The sequence below is a fragment of the Physcomitrium patens genome, chromosome 14 (genome assembly GCF_059467195.1).
Source record: "Physcomitrium patens ecotype Gransden chromosome 14, ASM5946719v1, whole genome shotgun sequence".
NCBI classification, from domain to species: Eukaryota; Viridiplantae; Streptophyta; class Bryopsida; order Funariales; family Funariaceae; genus Physcomitrium; species Physcomitrium patens.
Window position 1 is genome coordinate 86789 of NC_143423.1, and position 23193 is coordinate 109981.

The 23193-nt window shown below is 35.1% G+C and overlaps 3 protein-coding genes across 6 annotated transcripts; 2 read left to right on the top strand and 1 right to left on the bottom strand.

The window, feature by feature from the left end:
* Positions 1-4979: 4979 nt before the first annotated feature.
* On the top strand, positions 4980-10413 carry LOC112291284 (uncharacterized). 4 transcript variants are annotated; one of them, XM_024538465.3, is made up of 10 exons: positions 5074-5777; positions 6525-6607; positions 7082-7232; positions 7450-7549; positions 7782-7940; positions 8316-8412; positions 8780-8871; positions 9320-9444; positions 9669-9864; positions 10091-10413. In XM_024538465.3, the coding sequence occupies exons 1-9, from the start codon at positions 5595-5597 to the stop codon at positions 9822-9824; spliced, it is 1146 nt and encodes a 381-aa protein (XP_024394233.1). In that variant the 5' UTR covers positions 5074-5594; the 3' UTR covers positions 9825-9864; positions 10091-10413. The 4 variants fall into 4 exon arrangements, with proteins under 4 accessions (XP_024394232.1, XP_024394233.1, XP_090111659.1 ...); XM_090255533.1 differs by having other exon boundaries at positions 8780-8847; XM_024538464.3 differs by lacking the exon at positions 10091-10413 and having other exon boundaries at positions 4980-5777; positions 9669-9950.
* A 1331-nt stretch (positions 10414-11744) lies between these two features.
* On the top strand, positions 11745-13734 carry LOC112291286 (lectin-like protein At1g53060). The gene is made up of 2 exons (XM_024538468.3): positions 11745-12815; positions 12928-13734. The coding sequence occupies exons 1-2, from the start codon at positions 12262-12264 to the stop codon at positions 13397-13399; spliced, it is 1026 nt and encodes a 341-aa protein (XP_024394236.1). The 5' UTR covers positions 11745-12261; the 3' UTR covers positions 13400-13734.
* Positions 13735-14807: 1073 nt separating this feature from the next.
* LOC112291287 (uncharacterized) lies at positions 14808-16212 on the bottom strand. The gene has a single exon (XM_024538469.3). It carries the CDS (start codon positions 16015-16017, stop codon positions 15283-15285), a length of 735 nt encoding a protein of 244 aa, XP_024394237.1. The 5' UTR covers positions 16018-16212; the 3' UTR covers positions 14808-15282.
* Between the last annotated feature and the right edge of the window lie 6981 nt (positions 16213-23193).

A 23193-nucleotide genomic window follows, 5' to 3' on the forward strand; every position in this document is an offset into this window, starting at 1 on the left:
CTATCCAATAGCTTTTTATTCTATAAAATTTTTAGATCTCAATATTAAATACGAGATTTATGATAAAGAACTTTTTGAAATTAAGGATTCATTTCAAAAATAGCGTCATTATCTAGAAGGCGCTTTTAGTCTCATCACCTAATATATAAATTATAAGAATCTTAAGTATTTCGTTACAGCATGTATTTTGAATTATAGCAAAGCTTGTTGGAGCATGTCTTTGTTAAGATTTGATTTCAAGATCACTTATTGATCCAAAAAACAACAAGGTTTATAAAATACTTATTTTAGATATTTTTATCTTATATATAAAAAAAAATTCATCTTTTCATCAACAAAGAATGATTTTCTTGAAACTAAACCATTTTCATCTATAAGTAATAAAATCAACATTAATTTTTGATTCAACCTTTATCAAGCAAATTCAAATAAGTATATCTTCTAATCTTCTTGTTCATGATATCAAGAATTTTTATTTTTAAGTCTTATGATACTTCTAAGTTCAAACTTAAGAACAATCTATTCTATTTCAAAGGTTGTTCATATATTCCAGAAGAAGAAATGCGTTTACATGTTCTTCAACTACATTATAATTTTCTAATGAGAGCACATTTTGAATACAATAAGACTTTGGAGCTAATATCAAGAGATTTTTTGTAGCTGCAAATATGAAAGGTTGTGAAAGACTTTGTACAATCATATAATGTTTGTTTAAGATCAAAAACTCTTTGTCATTGATCCTATAGACTTCTTCAATTATTGCCTATACCAAAACAACCATGGTCTTTTATTTCTATGGATTTTATTATAGATCTTTTTGATTCAATTTTATATGATTTTATATTTGTGATTATAGATTGCTTCACCAAAATGACACATTTTATTCCATATATAAAATTTATTTTAGGTGAAGAAACAACTAAGTTTTTTTTAACAATATTTATTGTTATCATAGATTGCCAAAGATATTATATCAGATAGAGGGATATAATTTATATCAAGATTTTTGAGAATCTTTTTTATGATAATAAAGGTACATATAATTTTTTTTTCAGCCTTCAATTGTCAAACTAATGGACAAATGAAACATGTGAATGAAATTTCAGAGGAGTATTTGAAGTATATTATCAATTATCATCAAGATAATTGAGCAACTCTTTTGCCATTAGTAAAATTTGTATACAATAAATCAATATATTCTTTTAAATAATAAATATAGTTTTTTAATTATGATTATAAGCCTTAACTTGATAGTTTTGACTTTTTAAAAATTGATAATTATGTGAAAAAATATTTTAAAAAATTATTTGTTAAAATTTTATGCAACAATAAAGATGTAGTTAAAGGAAGCTCAAGAATAACAAAAGATCAATACAAATGCCTATTGTAAGAAAAAACCATAATTCTTCATAAGTTATAAGGTATGGTTACTTTGTTACAACATTAAGACTACTTGTCTTTATGACAAATTGGATTAACACAAGCTTGGACCTTATCTTTTTTGTGAACAAGTCAATCATGTTACTTATTGATTATATCTATCAAAGTTGTTTATGAAGATTTATTCTATATTCCATGCTTTTCTTCTTGAGCCTTATAAGATAATGAATATCTTAAGAAGAAGACAAATGCCACCTTTTCTTATAGAAATGGATAATAATTAAAAGTTCAATGTGGAAGCAATCTAAGATTCAAGGTGATTCCAAAATAGATTGAAATATCTTACTCATTGGCATGGATATGATATTAGTGAATGCACATGAAAGCCATCAAAAAATCTTTCAAATGTAACAAAGAAGGTTGAAGCTTTTTATCAATAACATGTATTAAAACTAAAATAAAGAATAACAAGATCTATGAAGATGATGATTGCTTCTCGTGGAATTTGTTCCTAAAAGGAAAGATAATGTCATGGACATACATATTTATTCCAATAATTACTTATATGATTAAGTAGAAATAAATAAAATAAATATAATTTAATTTCATAATATCTTCTAAAAAAACTTCATAAATGTGATTTTGACTTTACATGTATTTGTAGCTGATTGATAAGTTAATAACTTATTTATTAAATTAATTATATCCTATATTTATTAGTAGCTTATGGAACAAGCTAACTATATGGATTATATATAAAAAACTTGCCTTGCAAGTTGACATGTGTCTTACAAAGTCAACATGTTGTCATATGGTGTGATTTTCTATCTAAAAATATATCAGGTATTAGGCTATAGACAGTTTAGCTTTAACTTATTAGCCAAGTTTCAATAATTAATGTATCCTTATTATAAAATAATATAATATAATATAATATAAAATAATATCAAAAGATATTATACTAATGATCCTTTTTATATTTAAGAAGCTTTCTACATAAGGCTTTCTAAAGCATTTAGAAATGTTCTAATATCTTTTTTTATACTAAATCATAACTAACTATTTGCCAATAAGTTAGATTTCTAGTAAATTCAAAAAGAATCTATAATTTCTTTTCAAAAATATATCTTTGTATTATATTATTTTCATAGTTCCATATCTCTATCTTTCATATATAAATAAAATCTTGCCTTTCGAAAATGCCTTTACTTTGTATTAAATATCCAAATTATAGCAAAACTTTTTTAAAATATTTTTCTCTTACAAAAGATTTTTCCTCCCTAAACTTTAGAGATTCATATCTCTTGATCCAATTATTTAGTTTTTTTCAAATTTTTAGATAATGTAGACTTTATGCTTAAACTTTATTATAAAAAAAATAAACCATAAATCTACTACAGATCATTTGGCATCTTAGAAATCCTAGCAAGTGCTTTAAACCCTAATTTATAAGCATCTGAGTAATATTTTCTTTATATCTCAAAAATCCAAATCCTAAATACTATAAAATTTGAGTTGAAAGTTAAGTAGTATGATAATATACATTCTTGAAATTTTGAGCCAAAATCTAGTCAAATTTCTCAAGATATAATTCAAAATACAATGACTAGTAAATTGGATTACTTATTGTCTTTAGATTGCAAGTGTTGACTTCAACTTCCTATATCTCCTCTATTCTAGCTTAGAATTCATCTAGTAATATGTTAAAAGTATAGCAAAAAAAGTGCTCTTTTAAATCTTAGTCTCATATCCTTTATTGCTTCTTGTACACATGTCTTATGCCTAAATGAGTGACAATAGATACAAAACCAATATTTTAACTTTAAGCGCCTATATCTATTTCATAGAAGCTCAAAATTGCACAAAATTTGCACCAAAACTATAGCCAAAAACCTAAACTTTATGATTTTAGTCTCCTAAGTTCAAATGGCCTTGAAAGAATAACCCTAATTCCTAATAAGGCCTTAAGCAGCCTCCTTGAAGCCCATTGGACATGCCTTTTGGCTAATAACAATGGAAATTTTCATCATCTATCTCCATTCAATCATATGGATGCCCTAATTACTTTTTTTGCTACTAAAATCCCTCTCCAACATTTTTTTTATAAAATTTATATAATATATGTCCTAAAAACCAAATAATAATAAAAAAAAATAAGATTTCAAGAATCACCAATGTCTAATAAAGATGGTTCTAAATATATAAAAATTATTATCAATATAAAATCAACCTCAATATTAGTCTTTTTATACTAACTACTTTAAAGTAGTAATCTAATCATATTTTATGAGTAACTAAAATTTAATAGTATGGATTTCACCACATTAAATAATAAATTATATATTAAATATATATGTGCATTATTTTCAAATGGTAGCTGAACAACAATACAACAACTAAGTTCAGGTCCTATAGAACATCATTACTTAGCTCTTAATTAGATAGTATATATGGGAGCAAGAGTAAAGCCTTCTTTACTCTTGTCAAAGACTTTTTATTCCTTAGTATTATTTCAAGACTTTTTAGTTTTCTTGTCTTTAACAATAGCTATTCTAGTTTAATACTATATCATCTTTTACTGATTTTATAGTCATTTTGAATAATATTAGAATGAATTAACCTTTTGGTTCTTTGAGGTTCATGTCCTTGACAAGTACTTTGTAAGCTTGTACTAAGTATCTAATGAATGAATTCTATTTGATAAATATGTACATATGATAACATCTAAACTAAAGTTGTGCCTATGCTTTGTATTTTCTAAATGTTGGGATTATGTTTGAAAGGTAGTAGGATTCTAATTGATATATGTTGTCAATTTTTTATATTTGGATTGCATCAATAAGATGCTATGTAAAATAATTATTTGATACTTATTGAATATTTAGACTTTGAATTAATTTATTAGAATATTTAAGATTTTAGAATTGAATCTGAATACATGTACTAGTTGTTGTCTTAACTTTGTTTATATGTTAATTAAATACATGTATTTTTCTTTTCCAACAAACATACAAACAAGAATTTGATTTAGAAATACTTCTGTAGATTGAATTCACAATTTTTCTTGATAATGAGTTGCACCCTAAACTCAGCTATGCATGGACTATTACAATAAATAAGTCAACTAGAGAGTTGGGGACTTGCCAAAATATGTGAATGAGATGAATGTTGTTCATTGGGGACACCCATCCTAAGGATACTTTTGTTCCAGTAAAAACTTGCTTGAGTCTTAGCTTCTGCTATGAAATGAGGAGGAGAAGGAGTAGAAGTGAAGGAATTGTAAAAACAGTGACCATGGTGGTGTGGCATAAAGAAAAAGAAGCAAGAGGCTTTGGATGGTGCAGGAGAATGTGACGATGGGCAATGTGCGGAAACAGCAGTCAGTCAGTCTCTCTCTCTTTTACATCCATGACAAGAGGATGGACAGGGTTGCCACAATGCCTTGCATTATATATATCTATATATTTATCTATGCCAGCGAAGAGCATGATGAAAAGACATAACAGAAATGGGCATTGTTGCATCATCATTATTGCCGTCGGGCTCCTCTTCATCAAAACGTACCGCATGGGAGGAAGAGGGGAACGGGAAAAAGGAGGAGGAGGAGGAAGGGAACGGGAGGGAGGGAGGTGGGGATGTTTCCGATGGAATAGGCCACAACACCCCGACCCGACCGAGAGTGTCCCCCTCTCTCGCGTGGCTTCCCCCTTCATTTCGTGTCTCGTGTCTCGTCTCCTCTTTGCATTCCATTGCATCGTCTGTATTGCTTCGCTTATCGTCTCCTGCCCCCTTTCCCCTCTCTTTTGCCTCCCTACCGTGCCACAGCCACAGAAAGCTCCACACCGACACCACGCACTGCTACTACTTCTACTACTTCTACGACAACACCAACAACAACAGGCGCTCAGTGAGAGCCCTCATGCTTTCCTGCTGCTACACCCCTTCGCGAGCCCCCTCCTCGCAGCCCTATCACAACCCCTACCCTTACTAGAGATTAGAAGGTCTTGTTGTTGTTTGTTTTGTCCTTCTTCTTCTTCTTCTTCTCCCCCCTCCTCTCCGGTCTCGTCTGTTCTACTATATTTGCGATGGAATGGGTAGCCTGCGCTGACCAAGGTTTCTAGGGCTTTTCTCCAGGGTTTTCCTGGAGAGCACCCCCCCCCCCCCCCAAGATTCAACCTGTTCGATTTAGCTCTAAAGGGTTTCTGTTCTCTACTATGGGTACCGCCACGGTGGCGGCCAATGTATCGCCCCGCCGCTCGCCTCAGTCGTCGCTCCGAGCTTCCCCCTCTCGCAGCACCTCGCCATCACTTGAGGCTGATGCAGATGTGGATCCGGTGCACATGACTTTTGACGAGCTCGAAATGCAGCGCAGCCGTCATTTTGTCCAAGCTTTGAAAGTACGCTACTGACCATTCTTGCACTCATAGCATGCTAAAGACTTGTTCCTGGATTTTTTAATTTAATTTTTATTAACCCCCTGCCGCGGAAGTGCTGTCGTGGGGAAGTTTTCCTACTTGTTGTTTAGCTCCCCTTGATCACAGTATTATGGTGTTACATTTAGCTGTTCTACATACAGAGATTTCGTCAAGAAGTTTGAATGTGTGCTCCGCCTCAACAAGGGCAGATTTCACCTCTGTTTGAACTGAGATAAATCTGTGGTTGAGGATTTGAACTTTGAGCAGCCAGCTTAGAGTAAGAATCAGGCTTATATTCTTGCCCTTTCTCAACCATTGGATTACCTACTAAGTAATTGACACACGAATTTACTTTGTGAGGACATCTTTTTCTTTCGTGCTGCTTGAACCTCACCGCATTTTCTCTTTCATATATCCCATCTTACATTACAGGGATGCGACAGTCTCTGTATAAACTACTTATTGGTTTTTGGCATATTCCGATTTTACAAACTGCTTCGCTGTAACCTGATTGAATATGGTCTTTGTGGCGAGTGTTATCAGTTATGTCGATCTTTAAATGCGACACTTGACGGCATGTACTTGTGTTAGCCTCATAAATAGGTCAGGTTGGGTGTTCCTAACGCTTCCAGTACGCCAATTATGTTTGCTTTTACACTTCGTGCCTGTATCTTGAACATCTAGAAAGCAGACTTGGATTGATAGTGGGTTTCTTTTCATTGTGGGCAGGAGCTGAAGAACCTTCGTCCGCAACTCTATTCAGCCGCTGAGTATTGTGAATCTTCTTATCTTTACAGTGACCAGAAGCAAGTGTGAGTTCCTCCAAACGACTTTAATCACCCTTTTGTCAACTGCCCTGAATTGCTGATTTCGTGTTGCCTCCCGACAACAGTCCATCATGTTTCGGCTGCAACATTTCCAAGCATTTGACTTCGGTGAATTTCTGACGTAGTACATCATTTAGTTCTTCGTTGTAACTTTCGAGATTGGTATGTACGGAATGCATGTGAAGCCGCATTACGATTAATGCAAGTAACCGTCCGGTAATACCATAACATTTGGTATTGATTGATATCTTTCTTTTAATGTTTGGCTGTGACTTCTTGAGCTGTTGTGATTACCTTGGTTCTCGGTGTCTCTGTTACATTGGTGTAATCATTACACTGCTATTGTTACTGCTTCATATACGTGGACGAGAGGAAAGACTTGAAAGGGTGAAAGTCATTTTTCTTGGAGCCGGAAGCTGTCTAGTACCCTCACACACGAAGTCTTATATCATGTGCCAGGGTGCTGGACAACCTGAAGGATTATTCGGTGAAAGCATTGGTCAATGCAGTGGACCATTTGGGAACAGTTGCGTATAAGCTTAATGACCTTCTTGGACAGCAGACAACTGAAATTTCCGCAACTGAACTCCGAGCTGCTTCGGTGGCTCAGGTACAATCTTCAACTTTGGGGCCACAGTTTTTTCTCTCGAATGTCTACATTAATTTTCTTTCATCTTCGCAGCAATTTACTCCTTTTGGATGTCGTGGATGTTTGGTGCCGAAGTCTTCTAATCTGAGTCTTGTGTGCTGCTCTATTGGTAGTAGGTTATATGATCTCAGGTTGCTATCGAAATTCTTCTCTTATTCTCATTTGTTTCGTATGGCAGCGAATGCGCTCATGTCAAGAGCATTCAGATCGGGAAGGGCTGAAGCAGCAATCATTAGCAAAAACAATGCACGCTAACCACAAGCATTATGTCTTACCCGGTAAATTTCCCTCCACCCTTCTCTTTTTGTCCTTAAGTGAGACACCTGCGAAACTGATCTGGAAACGGGGTTTAGCTACATGTACATTATACTCGAGGAACTGACCCGCCTGTACATCTTCCGTAACTGACGATAGGTTGCCCCTTTTGAAAGACAGTATGGGGAGCAAATTTCAAACTATCAAATTGTATAAATTATGAAGTTCTTACTTGATATATGTGAATGTTTACAGATCCATGTGCGGAAGGAGAGCTCAACCTTTCTTTAGTGCGGGAGAATTTTGATTCTGTGCATTCCCACATGTCACCATTGAAATCAGAATCACATCCTCTTCCCACTCCACAAATGCAACCACAACCGCTGGCGAAGGATTATCCGACCGATTTTGCCAGTAACAGAAACTCCTTATTAACTCCTATTTTTGTTTGTATCAATTAAATAGTTTTTATCCTTTCTGCATGATGATCGTTCGGATTCTGCTTGTTGCCGTTGTTTGTTTAGATAAGGGGCAGCTCGGGTTCACAATATTGTAGTACTCTTTTTCCGGGTTGAGACAGTTGGTGAGCATATGAGTCAATCAGTATGCTCATTGTTCTATGAGATGATGGGGCAGCCTGCTTGATGCAATGAAATAGTGAACTTCATCCGTCTGTTTTAAAACCAAATTAAAGCATATTGCAGAAGCTGCAGCAACTCTTTGTATGCAATTCTGTGAGCATTATAGCAAATGCATGAACTCGTGAACTAACTGTTCTTGTTTGAGCAGGTTCAAGTGGATCTAAGTCCTTGGCATGGCATTTTACGTCTGAAACCGCACCGACTTCCACAAGTGAAGGTAGTACCAGTAGCAAGCGTTCTATCAGGTGATTATTGTTGTCCTCGCGACCTAGATCGTACCCTTCTGCTATACTCATTGATGTGCCTCGGAGTAGGTGGCATGTTTTTTTTAGATCCAATGCACCTTTTGATCTTAGCAAATTCTACTTGATATCATGCCTTAAAAAGTTCCTGTAGAGGCAACATGAGTGGCATCGGAACTTGGATGGACATTATGCATCATTGTTTTTTGAAATTCTTGGTACAGTTTTTGTTTTGATTAGTCAGTTAAGTTGATCATTCCGTTTTATCTGCATTTGTGTTGTCATTATGGAACATTTTTATTTGAAACGTTTTTTTAATTGTGGGATGCTGGTCTAGACCAATATCATGAGTTATTTGGCTTTTTAACAGTACTGGACGGCGAACTCCCCCACCGACAGCTTCTGGTAGGAGGGTGTTGGAAGCTTCTTTGTCGAAAGGTTCTTTTCTCACTCCCCCTCTGTGTAAGTATTGTTTACTTTCACCATCTCACATCTTCATCGCTCTTTTCTAAGAGCATGAAGTCCACTTTGATGTTGCTTATTATCTAAACGTCTGCAGCAAGCAAAGTCTAGCTATTGGTTAAATTTTCTTTTGGCTTTTTTAAAAGGAGTGCAGAAGTTTCTAAGGCTTCATAGCAAGCTCTTATCGTTTGTTCTAGAATCAGCGCAGTATTTTCTTTATGGATCCATTTAGGGTTGACGAATCCATTTGATCCATTTAGGGTGATACGAATAGGGTTTGATACCTCGAGATTGAAGTAACTAGAGATACCTACTTAAGAGCATTGGGGTAACTGGTGGATATTGTGATTTTCATTGATACTACCATCTTGTGGTCTTTGAGATTGTGGTATGTAATTGGTGGTTCTAATGTCTTACCGAACTCCATTTTTTTTTGTGGGGTGTGTAGATAACGGTGACTCAATGCCTAGGACATCGGAAGCAGGTTTATCCACTTCTAAGTATCCTGAGTCGATTAAACTCAGCACCCAAAGATCCGGATCCTTCACACCTGCAAAAACAGCTCCTACGCGGGTATGACTTGTTTCTTATCGTGCAAGTCTATGTTATTGCAAGAGTAATCAAGCCTTAGCCCTTTTGTATTGTAAATCAGGTTGTTGTCGGTTTGAGTTGTGTGTTTGAGTTGAAATTCGATTGACTCGAAGACGTAACAAAATTTTGGAGCTTAGAGTTTAGGTTTTAGACTTCAAAACATAACAAATACGTGTGAATGCTAATGACATGTTTTTGTTTCTTAGGGCGCTGGCTTTTCGCGCTCATCCACTATGATTCCAACGCACGCAGTTGAGAATGGTGCAAATGATTCAAAGAGTACGCAAGCACGGAGCAAGAGCTTACTGCGCTCTTTATTGGGTCGGAAGAGTACCAAGACTACGGGCTCTAAACCTGCGTGACTTTCTAATAGCTAAAACCAGGCATCACAGCATTACTATGGTACTCATGTTCTCATCTTGCAGTGATAATACTGTTGTATTGTAACTTCACAGATTATTCTTTGCATAAGCATTACTCTTCGTACATTTCAATGTTCTCGGGATTATGCGTAGAACTGGAATAATCTCATGATGAATGCGTCTCGTAATAACTTCTATAAAGAATCCGTGTTTCACTTTGAGAAAGGTACAAATACCTAACCTGGTGCCTTTTTGGTCATATTCAGTACAAGAGAGAGAAGGGACCCATGGGCAAGGTCAAGCGTACAATCTGCCAATATTTTCCAATATTTCTGACTTAAATGCGTATCAAATCGATCTCGCACTATACCTAGACACGTATAGAGTAGAAGTTTCTCTTTGAAGAAGAGAAAAGCTGGGCAACTTCATGCCAAGTCGTACTTCTAGACGATCAATGAAAGTTATTTTGCAGATGCCTTGTTTGATGACCTTGGAGGAGCTCAATTTAGCATCGTCAATGTAGCTGACGGCCTCGTTCCCCATGTGTTTCATCTCACGGATATATTTGTTGTCCCGCCCGTCTTACGCACGTGTATTTTTGCAATGGATGCGTCGCCAGATGTTCTCGAGATTCATGAATCAAGGTTTCGACAACTGACCAAGCGCATGATGATTCCTCCTGAAGGTTGTCATGTCCAACCGTGCTTGCCTTGTAGAAAGGCGTAGGCGCTATGTGGGATCAAGATGCTCGCCTTGTTTTAGGCAGAGCACCTCGGGATCGAGTGGTTCGTTGTAGGAATGAGCTTGGCTATCACGATACCACCAGTAAGTCGCGCTGGAATGTGACGCCTGGGTTTTACGAAGTAAAATTATGCTGACAGTATCGAATCCTTAATTTCCCGTTGCTGCTAAAAATATCACTATCATTCAGAGATGGTCCCATGTCATAAATGAAGTGAAGAGTTGACAGTAACACGCTATTAACTGGATGGTATTGATTCATCGTTCATCAATTATTACACTGCAACTGTCAGTGTCGACAACGTGCCTGGTTGTGGAGTGATCATACTAATCGTCAGACCATTGCCACCACTTTGGCTCCGTCAAATTGAACCAGTACTGTATCCTAATGTACATAGTGTGTGACAGGAGGGTGTCTGAACTACACCAAGTGATTCCGTCGCTAGAAAAGTGGTCCTTGATGAATACCATCGGCCATGAACTGGAAGGGCCGATTAATTTGAAGCGCGGGGAAGGGAAACGTAGTCTTCAAAAGGTTAAAGACTTGTGTAGTTGGGGAAGTGTTCTGGTGGTGCTGTACACGAGGTGTCGTAGAGCCACCAGCAAAACAGTATGAGTCGGTCTCGAATTTGTACAGCGAATTGGTAGAGTAACTATGTCCACCCCTTCGGGTATGTTATGAGCAAGACCCATGGTATCTTGCTAACACCCGCCTCTTACATCCGCGTGATGACGTAATGTTCTGGAATTATCGCTTTCAGGGGGGCAGATACGGACATCAATGTATCACAGGGTATGTTGACGGGTATTTGTGACCTCTTTGTCTAAATCCGACGCGTGTGGGAATTAAAATTGGTTTCAGCTTGTTCTGGGACATCGGAGAAAGAAGAAACAACATAATGGCATATAAAATGAATAAATCGGTCTGAGGGAAGGATGTTCTAGGGAATAGATTGTTCATAAGATAAGCCCGTGAAATATTTCAAAGGTGTTAAACTGAAGAAAATTATCCTGTGAACAAGCCTATGAATAAGGTTCATCATCATAACACTTTTGGTGAAAAGTGTGTGTTCTATCGAAGGTCTTGTCATTGACAATCATCTTCAAATATATTGTCACACCATATCGTCTACTCTAAATCCCACATTAGCAACTTTTAAACTCCCATCGATCATATTCTAGTACAAATTTCTTGCCTTGCGTCTGGTGGGACAAGATATAACCTGCCTCGGTCTGCCATCCAGGGCTCCTTGCTTCTCAAGGGTCGACAGGCTCATTCTTGCGCACATTACAGCAACGATTAATTGCATAGCTTTCCTAGTGTCGAATGTTCTCCTTGGGCACCATTACTCGTGACGGATGTGGTGGCAGAGACGAGGGAATACTAAACTAGGGGAGTGAACTTGCAGTGAGCTTGGAGTGTAGTTGGGAGTCGCACACAACGAGAGCCAGCTGCATCAGTGGACGACGTTTACTATGGCATGTCCGCGTACTCTTCTTCTACTTCTTCTTCTCTAGTTTGTCGGATCATTACAAGAGCTTTGGGACCTATTTGTGAGGCAAAAACACTCTTAGCTTCTCAGATCGCACCAATACCAGCTTCTCTTAGTTCTCTGGCTGCGTGTCCCTTCGTATTCTTGGGTCTGTTCGTTGCCGCCATAACCACTAAGCCTCAAACTGTTTTCTGACTCCTACTATGCAGCCTCCTCTTGGTCAGCCATGGCTAGTTAGCCACTGTAACTCTGCACCTCTAGTCATGGTGCAGCTCATCACTACTCTTACTTTGTGCTGCTGTGCATTAGGTCAACGTAGCAGCTTCAACTTCCAGTTTGTCCAGTTCTCTCAGGATCGAAGTAACCTCACACTCCTGGGAGATGCGAGTGTTGCACAGAATGACCTCGCATTAGAGCTCACAATCAATGCCAGTGGTAGAGCATTGTATAGGAATCCCATTCGATTCAAGACGCCTTCCACTCTAGCCTCGGTCTCCTTCATGACAACTTTTATTTTTTCCATAGAAACAGGGATTAACAAGGACAATGAAGGTGAGGGTTTAGCATTTTTGATCGTCCCAGACAACGTAACCATGGGCAGTGGAGGGGCATGGATGGGGCTTTTGTCTCCAGCAGCTGGCACCAGCTTTGCAGCTCCAAATACAGAGGCCAAAATGGTGGCTGTCGAGTTCGACGTGCAGCAAGATGTTGAGTTTTGGGATATCAGCAACAACCACGTTGGTGTGAATGTCAACACGTAAGTGAGATACCCATGTGCACCATCACTGAATAAGAAATCGGGTAGGGTCTTCTACTGTCTTGGGCATGCTTGTCAATTGAGTAGAATCGGTGAGTGTGTCGACTTTCAGATTGAATTCAGTGGTCGCGCGCGAAGCTGCATCGGGGAGCCAGGGAGTGAGCTTGGTCGAAGGGCATGTCAAGACATGGATTGAGTACGATGGGGAGGGGAGGAAGATGCAAGTGACTCTGGCGCCCTATTCCCCCACCGGCGGATATCAGAAGCCTGATGTTCCCTTGTTAGCTGTGGACTTGGACCTGTCAGGAATTGTGAATGAGTACATGTATGTTGGTTTCTCGGCTGCCACAAGGAGTGGAACCGCGCAACACAAAGTGTGGTCCTGGACGTTCGAGAGCTCAGCCGGCAGCATTCGTGAAGCCGGGGGCTTAAATGGCTACGAAGGATTGGCCCCAACGCCATCACACGTAGACTCTTCGCAGCCTGAAAACGGATCTGCAAACTCCAGGATCCGACAACCTGGGCTTGGATTTGCAAGTTGGACTGCTACCATGTTATATGTGCTGCTCATGGCAGCCGGGTGACGCAGCGGAGGCTGTCGAGGTGGTGGTGATGAGAGTGTTGAAGGGCTCCTTCAAACCATTACGAAACTCCGAAGAACGGCGATTTGAAGGAAGTACTTTGTGTCACTTTACAGCAGGATCTCAGGACAATCACACACTACGGTTCATTACTTCGTAGTAAGTTGCATGTGCTTTGCAGTAAGGTGGAGGTTTTTTCTATTAATGATATAGTTTGGAGCATCATTGATACATTTTTGTGCATTTAAAAAAGAAAATGTCTCAAATGGGTGTATGAAAATATGCTATTGACTATTTGAAAGCTAATTCACAACCGTAGTGTCATCCTTGAAACTAAATCTAAGTGTTCCATTTTGTTTTCTTTTGAATCTTTGTACACACACTATTTAATTTTAAGTTTGTTAGACCTTGATGCTTGTCAACTATGAAAATTATAGTTATCAAGGATGAAGGGCTTTCTGACTAAATTGTACCTATCGCAATCGTTTTATATAATAAAAAGAAAAAACCATAATCATTTTAAGATTACGTGTTTAAATTCTAGATACACTGTCAAAAGGATTGATGCATCTTGTTTCAATTTCTATATTTTATTTTATTTTTTAATGTACTTTTATTCACTTTTATTTGTTAGGCTGTTATGTAGTCATTTTGGTACGTTTCAATACTACTAAGATATTAGATTAATATGTACCAGTTAGGCTCATGTTAAAATTCATTGCAAACATCTACTAATGTAAAACATCACTAATTGTATTCGTAAGGAGGTATGCAGTACATATCTTTTTGTTCGGAATCGATAATTCGATTGAGTTCAGAAGGACACCACCACTTTCATCATGATAATAAATGTGGTTAGCAATACATGTAACGTGTGATAATCTTACAATGGTAGTGTGAATGAATAATTATTGTTCCGTGACTTCGAAGTTCCAGTATTTTAAGGTTAAGTATAGAGCCTTTGCCTTACGCTAGGGATTCCTATTATTCAACAAAATTGTTGAGATTTTTACGATGGCAAGTCCAATTTTGGAATTCAGAACCTGATACAAGGGGAGTCATGCAAAACACAAAACAACTCCCGCTTCGTAATGAATTGGTCTCTTCCCAGGTGCTCACACACTATTTGCACCTCTTGGATCTGATGAAAAAGCGGATCCATTATCGGAGCACATTCACAACACTCACAAAGGCAATCAAACCCATTGCTTACTTAACTGCAACGTTCTGAGTTGAGCCACAACTTCACATCCTACAGGGATCTCTCTGACTCATGGATTTGCAAGACAATTTGACAGCCATTTTTACCGATTCTGCCACAAAAACTATGAGTTCTGGTAATTAAAGACAAAGAAGTTTTTAAGGTTATTATCCCTCGAGACCGGCTACCACGGCGTAAGTTTTTTACAACTTTTAAACTTGTGAACAGCAGCAAATGCGTAAAGAATAAACCAACACGAAATCCATCCGAAATGGACTACATATGTTACCAGCAGAATTGAACATTTCCGAGTAACCTGTTGCGAGCTGCTGATCATTATGCTTAAGGGCTCCTCTTCCTCTCTATCAATACACTGCATAGAAACATCCCAATAACCTATCTTTACAATAATCTCCATAGAAAGGGCTGGTGGCTCCATTTTCAGACCTAGACTGGGTAACTACCCGAAGACTCTTAATTTCCTAGTGGTACAATCGCAAATCTCAAATTTCTGATTGCATATCTTTTGAACCATAGTCACCTCCCCATGTGCGTCATTACTTCAGCATTCTCTCGCCTACAGGTTCCTCAATTCGAAATGTGTGATGACACAAAGTTTTAGTTGTGCTTCCAATTGGAAAGAAAGGGTGAGAATTAAAGTATAAACTTCCTGGAGATATAGTACTCATCCTTTCTTCACAGGCCGTTGTACGTAAGACTTGTTCGGATCCTCTGTTTTCAGCTTTGGGGGACGAAGCTCGCCCTTCTTGGTTTTCTTACCCCCTTTTTGAAAGTTCCGCCAACTAGAAACCCTATTCTCTCTGGTTTCTTCCCACTTCTCCTCGTGCTCCCGCTTGTGTTTCCACATCTCCCGAGTCTCCTCTTCCTCTTTCTTCACCCTACCCTCTTCTTCTGAAATGCGCATGGTGAGCTTCCTCCGTCTCCACTCCTGTTCTGTCAACATCTCTCTGACACGCTTCTTCCAAGCCTGCCGGAACTCATCCGACTGCTCAAACTGATTCTCAAATTTCCCCTCATCTACCATGGACTTGATTTTAGACGCATTGTCACGTTTCAATTTCTTCCTCCTCTCAGACCGCAACTCATCTCTGGCTGAGTTGATTTGAGAAACAATGTAATCTCGTTCCGCGGGGTCCAGCAGTAATTGTTGCGCTTTAGCGAGGGCGGCAAAGGCTTCATTAGCCCGAGGATGCTTGCACTTATCAGGGTGAATTAACAAGGATAATTTGCGGTACTGTCTTCTCACTTCATCAATGTCAGAGTCAAAGGGCAGATTAAGATGTTCAAAGGGGTTCAGCTTAAAGCAACCCAGGACACGCAGTACCTCATTGTCGCGTTCAACATCACTGACTTCCGCAAAGAACTCCTTCAGAAGAGCATCGTCCGACGCGGTCACCATAGCCGCTGCCAGGAAAGCGCAGAAGAGAGGATAAAAAGAACCAGAGGAAGAAGAAGAAAGAGAAGAAGCCCTAAGGAGGCAAGAGAAGAAGGAAGAGCGCAGGATGAACAAAAAGAGAGAGAGAGAGAGGGAGAAACAGAGGGAAGACAGAGAGAAGAGAAGAGAAGAGAAGAGGAAGGGCGGTGATAGAACGCTGCGAGGGAAGGGAAACAGAGAGAAAGGAAAGGTTTAGGGTTACGCGAGGGAGAGGAGAGGAGAAGCGAGAAGGAACGGGGCAGGAGGAGGAAGAGAAAGAGGAAGAGCAGCAGCGAAGCAACAACACAACACAACACACGAGGCACAAGAGCCACGGAGGGGGATGCACAAGACGACGAGGGGTGAGAAAGCTCCACCCCCATTTAAAGAATATATTTGTTAAACCCCCAAAAAAAATTATGTGCAGAATTGAAGAAAACATTTCAAATTATATATGTTTTAGTTAAATCGTGTGAATTGTGTATAACCATTCTTACACACAAGATATGCTTATATTAATTAATCAGATTATATCTTGTTGACTAAACTTACAATTATAGATTACTTCTGCTTCTGCGATTATCTGGATGTTCGTATCATAAATTTCTGGGTGGTAGTTTGTGTAGTAAATTTGAACTGCAAAAAGTTTTAACAATCAATTGCTGGTTGCAGTTGGTGCCATTTCTTCATAGATCGCTATCCAGCCTAATGTGTTTCTGAATATGATTCGAAGAACAAAGCTGGGTTGTGAAATGTTTATCAAAAAGCCAACTTTAATGTTCATTCATCTGCGTTTTTGGAGTACTATGAAACTTTGTTTTTGTGCATATAGGGTCGTAGACGAACGAGAATGTAATTCGAGATGTATTGAAGGAATAAATTAGAAACTTAAGTTGCTTAGATTTATTGAGAAGCAACATCAGTTGAGATTACTATTTATTCTTGATGTGCCAGTTTCAGCGGTGGCGATATTTAATGATGACTCCATAAAATTTCTCGTCAGTTGTTTTCTGACTCCTGTAATGGTGTTCAAAGTTTTCACGCTCTTGCGAGTGGAGTAGCTAGTGAAGGAGGCACTCGACCAGGCGAACGAGAAAGCCTAGCTGATAGAAGATGTGAAGGTATCAGCGTTTGGTATGCGCAACACGGTGTCGAGGAAGATTGGAGCAAGGTTAGAAAAGCTACAAGACCAAGAAACATTGACATTGGCGAAGAGGATCAGCTGGGGGTAACTTGTGGCAATGCCAAAATCGTTTATATTTCGAGCTTGTCTTGCGTATTCATCGGTATGATTGCAGCAAGCACTTCGGTTTTGCAATATTCTGCATTCGGAATAGATCAAGGTTCTAATTTCGTTCTTATGCCGTGGCCTAGTCTGAGGCAGGTCAGAGAAGTACTAAGCCCATCACTACAGTATATTACTGACACCCAAATATGTAGTGCCAAAGGGAAAGAGTTAAGTTTCAAAATAATTGTGAACGTAGCACAATCAAGAGCTAAGAATTAAACCCGGGACCTCCCCATTGCAGCATCCACCTTAACCACCATACCTAGCCTCTTCAGTGCTCAGTAAAGGGATGGAATAAATACATGTTTATCTTATCCATCAGTCTAAATTTGTCTCCGGGATTGTGTTGTGAAAATAGAAGAACTAGATTTATGTTTCTTTGTTAGATGGTGGATTCTACACTGTGCTGGACCATTTTGGCAAGGTAACACACTTGGCGATTTGTTTTGTAAAAATATTTGCTATTATATTTTCATTAGTCTAATATCTCAATTAGATGTCTTCTGTTTCTATAAATTGTCTGATGAAATAATGTTGGATTTTATAGTATTTAGTGCAATAGTGATGTGTAAGTTTCTTGACAATCACAATGCATGATTGGTTAACCTTGGAGATAAGGATTCAATCTAGTTTCTTTATTTAGTAATTTCTCATAATCTTTTATAGCCACAAAGCCTCCTTTACAACAACATATTCTACTTTCATTGATGAAATAGAAACAATAGGTTGCTTCTTGCTAGACCATGTAACTATTGTGCCATCCATTTTGAATATGAAACCACCAACAAAGCAACAATTTACCTTACAACCTTTCCAAACTACAACAATATAACCTACAAGTTGTAAGCTTGCATCTTTTCAACCATATTATAATATATATATATATATATATATATATACACATTACAAATAATAGAAGATATACTTGACTCTTATTAATGTGAAATATATAGATTTTCCATGTATTAAACAAAGTCTTGACATGCCAATGCAGTATTGTACCTTATATTATTTGTAAGGTACAACAATGACCTTATAGCTTTTTGATATAGTTTTATTCTATTTACATCTATCAATTTTCTATTTCAATATTTAATAAGATATATATATATATATATATATATATATATATATATTGTCATTTCAATATTTAGTAAGATAATTTTCCATTGATTTTTTCATTTTGTATTCTATATTTCTTTAGCTTTTAAGAAATGTACTTTATTTGGATTAAAAATATAGTGCCAATTTCTTTGTCTTATAAAAAGTTTTTGTCAAGGATATAACTGAGTTTATCGATATCTTTATCTTTATAACATTCTTGCAACTTTTTTTTTTTTTTAATTACAAGAATCTTAAAATTTTGGCCACCAATTAATACATCATTAATATAAACAATGAATACAAATACTAAATCACTAATGTATATTATAAATAAACATGGATCAAATTATGAATATTTTTAACAAATAACTAAGAAAGAAATATCCATATTCTTAATCCATAATCTTTAAACTTATTTTAAACTATACAAAGTCTTCAATAACCATAATACTTTATTTATTTATTTAGATCAAATATCTGAATCCTTTAGAATCTTCTTGTAGATGTTTTTCTGATTCAATTTATTGTTCAAGTATGTTCAAGCAATGTCTAATTGCAATGTATTCCATTCAAGTATAATAACAATTACAACATATATACAAATTATTGCAAGACAAGTTATATATGTAAATATTTTGTAATAAGTAATATCTTCAAATTATAAATAGTCTTTTGCTATCAATTATATTTTTAATTAATTATTAGATTTATTTTTGGCAAGTTTTATTTCAAAAACTTATTTGAAATTAATAATTTTATATTAATTGAATAAATTTGTAAATTCTTATGTACCATATCTATAAAAGAATTAAGTTCTCTTTCATTACAAGCTCTCATTTCTCATTAGAAGATGAGCTTATAATTTGCTAAATTATCTTAGAATCAATGTTGAAATTTGTAAGTTGGTTAGCATCAATAATATTTAAAACTTCAATTAAAAGATTAAAATCTCCCTACACAAACTTGTCATTTCTTTCACATAGCTTATAATGTCTTTTTTGTTGTTATTTATTTATTTATTTTCTTTGTAAAATATTTTTTTAAATAAATACTACTTATATTATAATATTATAATTATAATTTTAAAGAATATTCTTTTACTTGCATTTTTTAGACACATCTATCATGTTCTTTTGTATCTATTGATTCAAAATTTGAATCCATGCCAAATTCTTCATGGTTTGTTTATACATAGACTTGTGGTTTTAAATTGTGTGGTTCATTTTTTATTCTTGAGCACTATAATTAAAATTTTGCAACATGATTTAACTTGCTTTCTATTTTTCTATCTCTTGATGAAGATCTAACAAATGTCTCATTGGTACAATCATTAACAAAGACCACATCTTTTTTGAAAATGACTTACATAGTTTTAGGTTTAAAGATTTTGTATTTTTTGCAACTTTTGAATATCCAAAAAATATATCTTTTGAACCTTGGATTCAAGCTTTTGAAACTTTTTTTTTAGTATATGATATCAAGCTAGTCATTCTCAACAATAAGCATAAGAGAGTAAAGATTTATCACCATAGAGTACTTCATATGGTGTTGTATCTTAAAGTCTTGTAAGTGGTAGTTGATTATGAATCTATGTTACAAATTAGATTAAAAAACCTAATATTAACTATTTAATTTATTACTACCAAAATTGTACATATTTCTTCAAAGATTGTGTGCATTATGTATTCTACCATTAAAATAGTTTTATGCATATAAATTAGAGTTACCATGTGCCAAATATCTTCAACTTTAAAATATGCACCAAACTTGCTATTAAAAAATTCTATGCATTTATTTGTGAAGAAATTTTCAATATTTTTTTAAACCCTTATTTGCATGTCTACTTCGTAAGTTTTATATGTAATTTAGAACTATTCCTTGGTTTATAAGAAAAACTAAGCTAGTATTATTGGAATATTTATAAATCCAAACAACTAATCATTTTTTGCAACCAAAATTAATTGTATTATAATATCCAAGATTTAGCAATATAACATCTAAAATATTATATACATGTAGTTATTTTTTAAAAAAGAATTGTTGATGTGCCTTATTAATATTGCAATATTAACAAATATATTTAAAAAATATATATATATTTTCTATTTTTTTTTATAGACATTTAATCCAATAATAATTTTTTTGTCTTAAAAATTATATTAATAGATACATGTACTAATACTTAATATTACTTAATAAATATATAATTAGAAATATTAATATTTACTATGATTGTATTTTTTTTCAATGTTACAAGGCATAAATGAAGGTTTATTATTGAACCTCATGAGTAACCTATGCTTCTATCTTAATCTTAAAATTAGATAGATATATTTTTATTAAAAGAAAGAATCTAATTTTTATCTCTTTTGATATATATATATATATATATATATATATATATATATTGGCATTACAATTAATATGAACAAAATCTAATATTTTAGGATTTTTGTTAGAGACCGTATATAAGACAAGGATTTAAGATTAAGAAATGGAGTTAGTTCAACATTAGAACAATAACTAGATACAAGACAAGAAGGTCCTAACTAGACCACAAGAAGTAAATTGTTGAGATTGAAGATCCTCTCAACCTTAACTCTTATATACTAGGTCCTAGGAAGCTTCTTGAGAAGTTTTCATGAAGCTTGGAAACAAAGCAAGCCTAAGGTTCTTCTTTGGCAACTTCTTAAATCATCTAAAGCCTCTTAGAACCTTTCAAGATTTCCTGTGACCTTCTAGAACTTTCTTAAAATCTATTGGAATCTTTTAGAACCATCTTTGAACCTATTGGAATCTTTTAGAACCATCTTTGAACCTATTGGAATCTTTTAGAACCATCTTTGAACCTATTAGAATCTTCTAAAACCATCTTTGAACCTATTGGAACCTTCTAGAATCTCCTAGAACCTACTGGAATTTTTTGGAATTTTTTGGAACCTTTTGGAACCTCCTAAAATCTTCTTGAACCTTCATCAGTTGTATTTCCATGACAGTTTTAGAATTTATAAGATCTGTCTTCTCTCTTCACAAATAAGATAGGAGTCTCAGCTCAAGATTTAGAATAGCGTATGAAATTTTTAGTCAAATTTTCATTAATGTATTCCTTAAATACAACCAATTTTTTTTTAAATAGACTATAGATTAGTCTGAATGGTGGTTGAGTTCTTTCTTAAAGATTAATGGAACAATCATAAAGACGATGCTTTGAAAGAATATATGCATTTTTTTTAAAGACATCTTGATAATATTGATATTGGCTTAGAATGCCATTAAAAATAAAAATTCTATTAATAATAGATATGACATATATAACAAAAGTTCATTCTTCTTTTGTAACATACATGAAAGTTTTTGCACCTACTAATAATAATTTGGATAGATTGATTTTATAGGTTTCTATTTGCTTAATAAAATCTTGACTTAAATTATAGAAAAAATTAAGATTGCAAGAAATCTAGTCTAATTGAGGATTATATCTTTCTAACTACAATAGTATTAAAATAATTGGATTAGAAAGAAATCTAATTATATAAAATATTATTAAACTATTATCACCACTAATTGCTACTTCAATAGAAATGATTTGATGTATAATATTTTCAAAAGATAATGATTGACCATCTATTATTTCTACATGCATAAATTCGATTTTCTTAACTAAAGATATATCTTATTTTTTGACAAAGTTTTATCTATAAAACAAGTTCAAGCTCTTGAATCCAATAAGGCTAAGACTTTGTAATTATTGCTCCTAAATAAACTCTTCTTATAAAAAAAGTGAGGGATCTAAAGAGAAAATAGGACCTTAATTAGGAATTGCATAAGATTCCATCGACATGGTTCCTATTGTAATTGAGAGACTTATTTTTTGATACATTCTCTTCTTTGGCAACCATGTTTCTTATTTTGTGATTGAGTTGTTTCTTTAGAAAATGTTGATCAGTGTACTTGAATTCTCTACAATTTAGGCACCAACCTTCTTAAAAATAAATCTTTTTTTGCTTACTAAAAAGTTTAAAATGTATCATATTAATTTCTATTGGCTCAATTCTTGATGAATAAATTTTTGGACACTTTAAAACTGTTGTCATTACTTGTTTTTTTCCAACCAAATCTTTATACTTGATGTCTTTCAAATAATTGATTGTTGCATGCCTTGGCTTGAGTAATAAATTATTTCAAATATTTTGCTTTTGGCATTATCAATAAAAAAATCTTTTATGTTGTTATTTAATCCATATCAAAATTGATTGATAGGAATTTTGTCATTTTAGTCCACGTTATAAGTGAGCTTTTGGAATTTATTACCATATATGATAGCTGACTACAATTCTTGTCGTAAAGATAAGAGCTTGGTCTCTACTATTTTTTCTCAATCACTTTCTTCAAATGTGGCAATAAACTTTTTTAGGAATGGATTCAAATCATAAAAGAGTTATCAATTATTTTCTATCAACGGTGCAAATCAAGAGAAAGTACTTCAAAATAGAAGTATGCTTATAAATTCAACTTAAGTAAATCTATCAAGATATTAGAAGAGATGCAATCTTAGATAGAACTTGACTTGTTGCAAAAATCCTCAAAAGTTTGATCTTATTTTATTAAATTTTTGGGAATATTAATCATTATTCCTATTATATTTATAAAGGTAAAACTTTCTAGATTTGGTTGTGAGATCAATTTACTTGCTTCCTTCAATTGCTCAATTTCTTGATACAAATTCTAAACTTTTTTTTTATAGATATAGAATTAGTGTTTTCTTGATT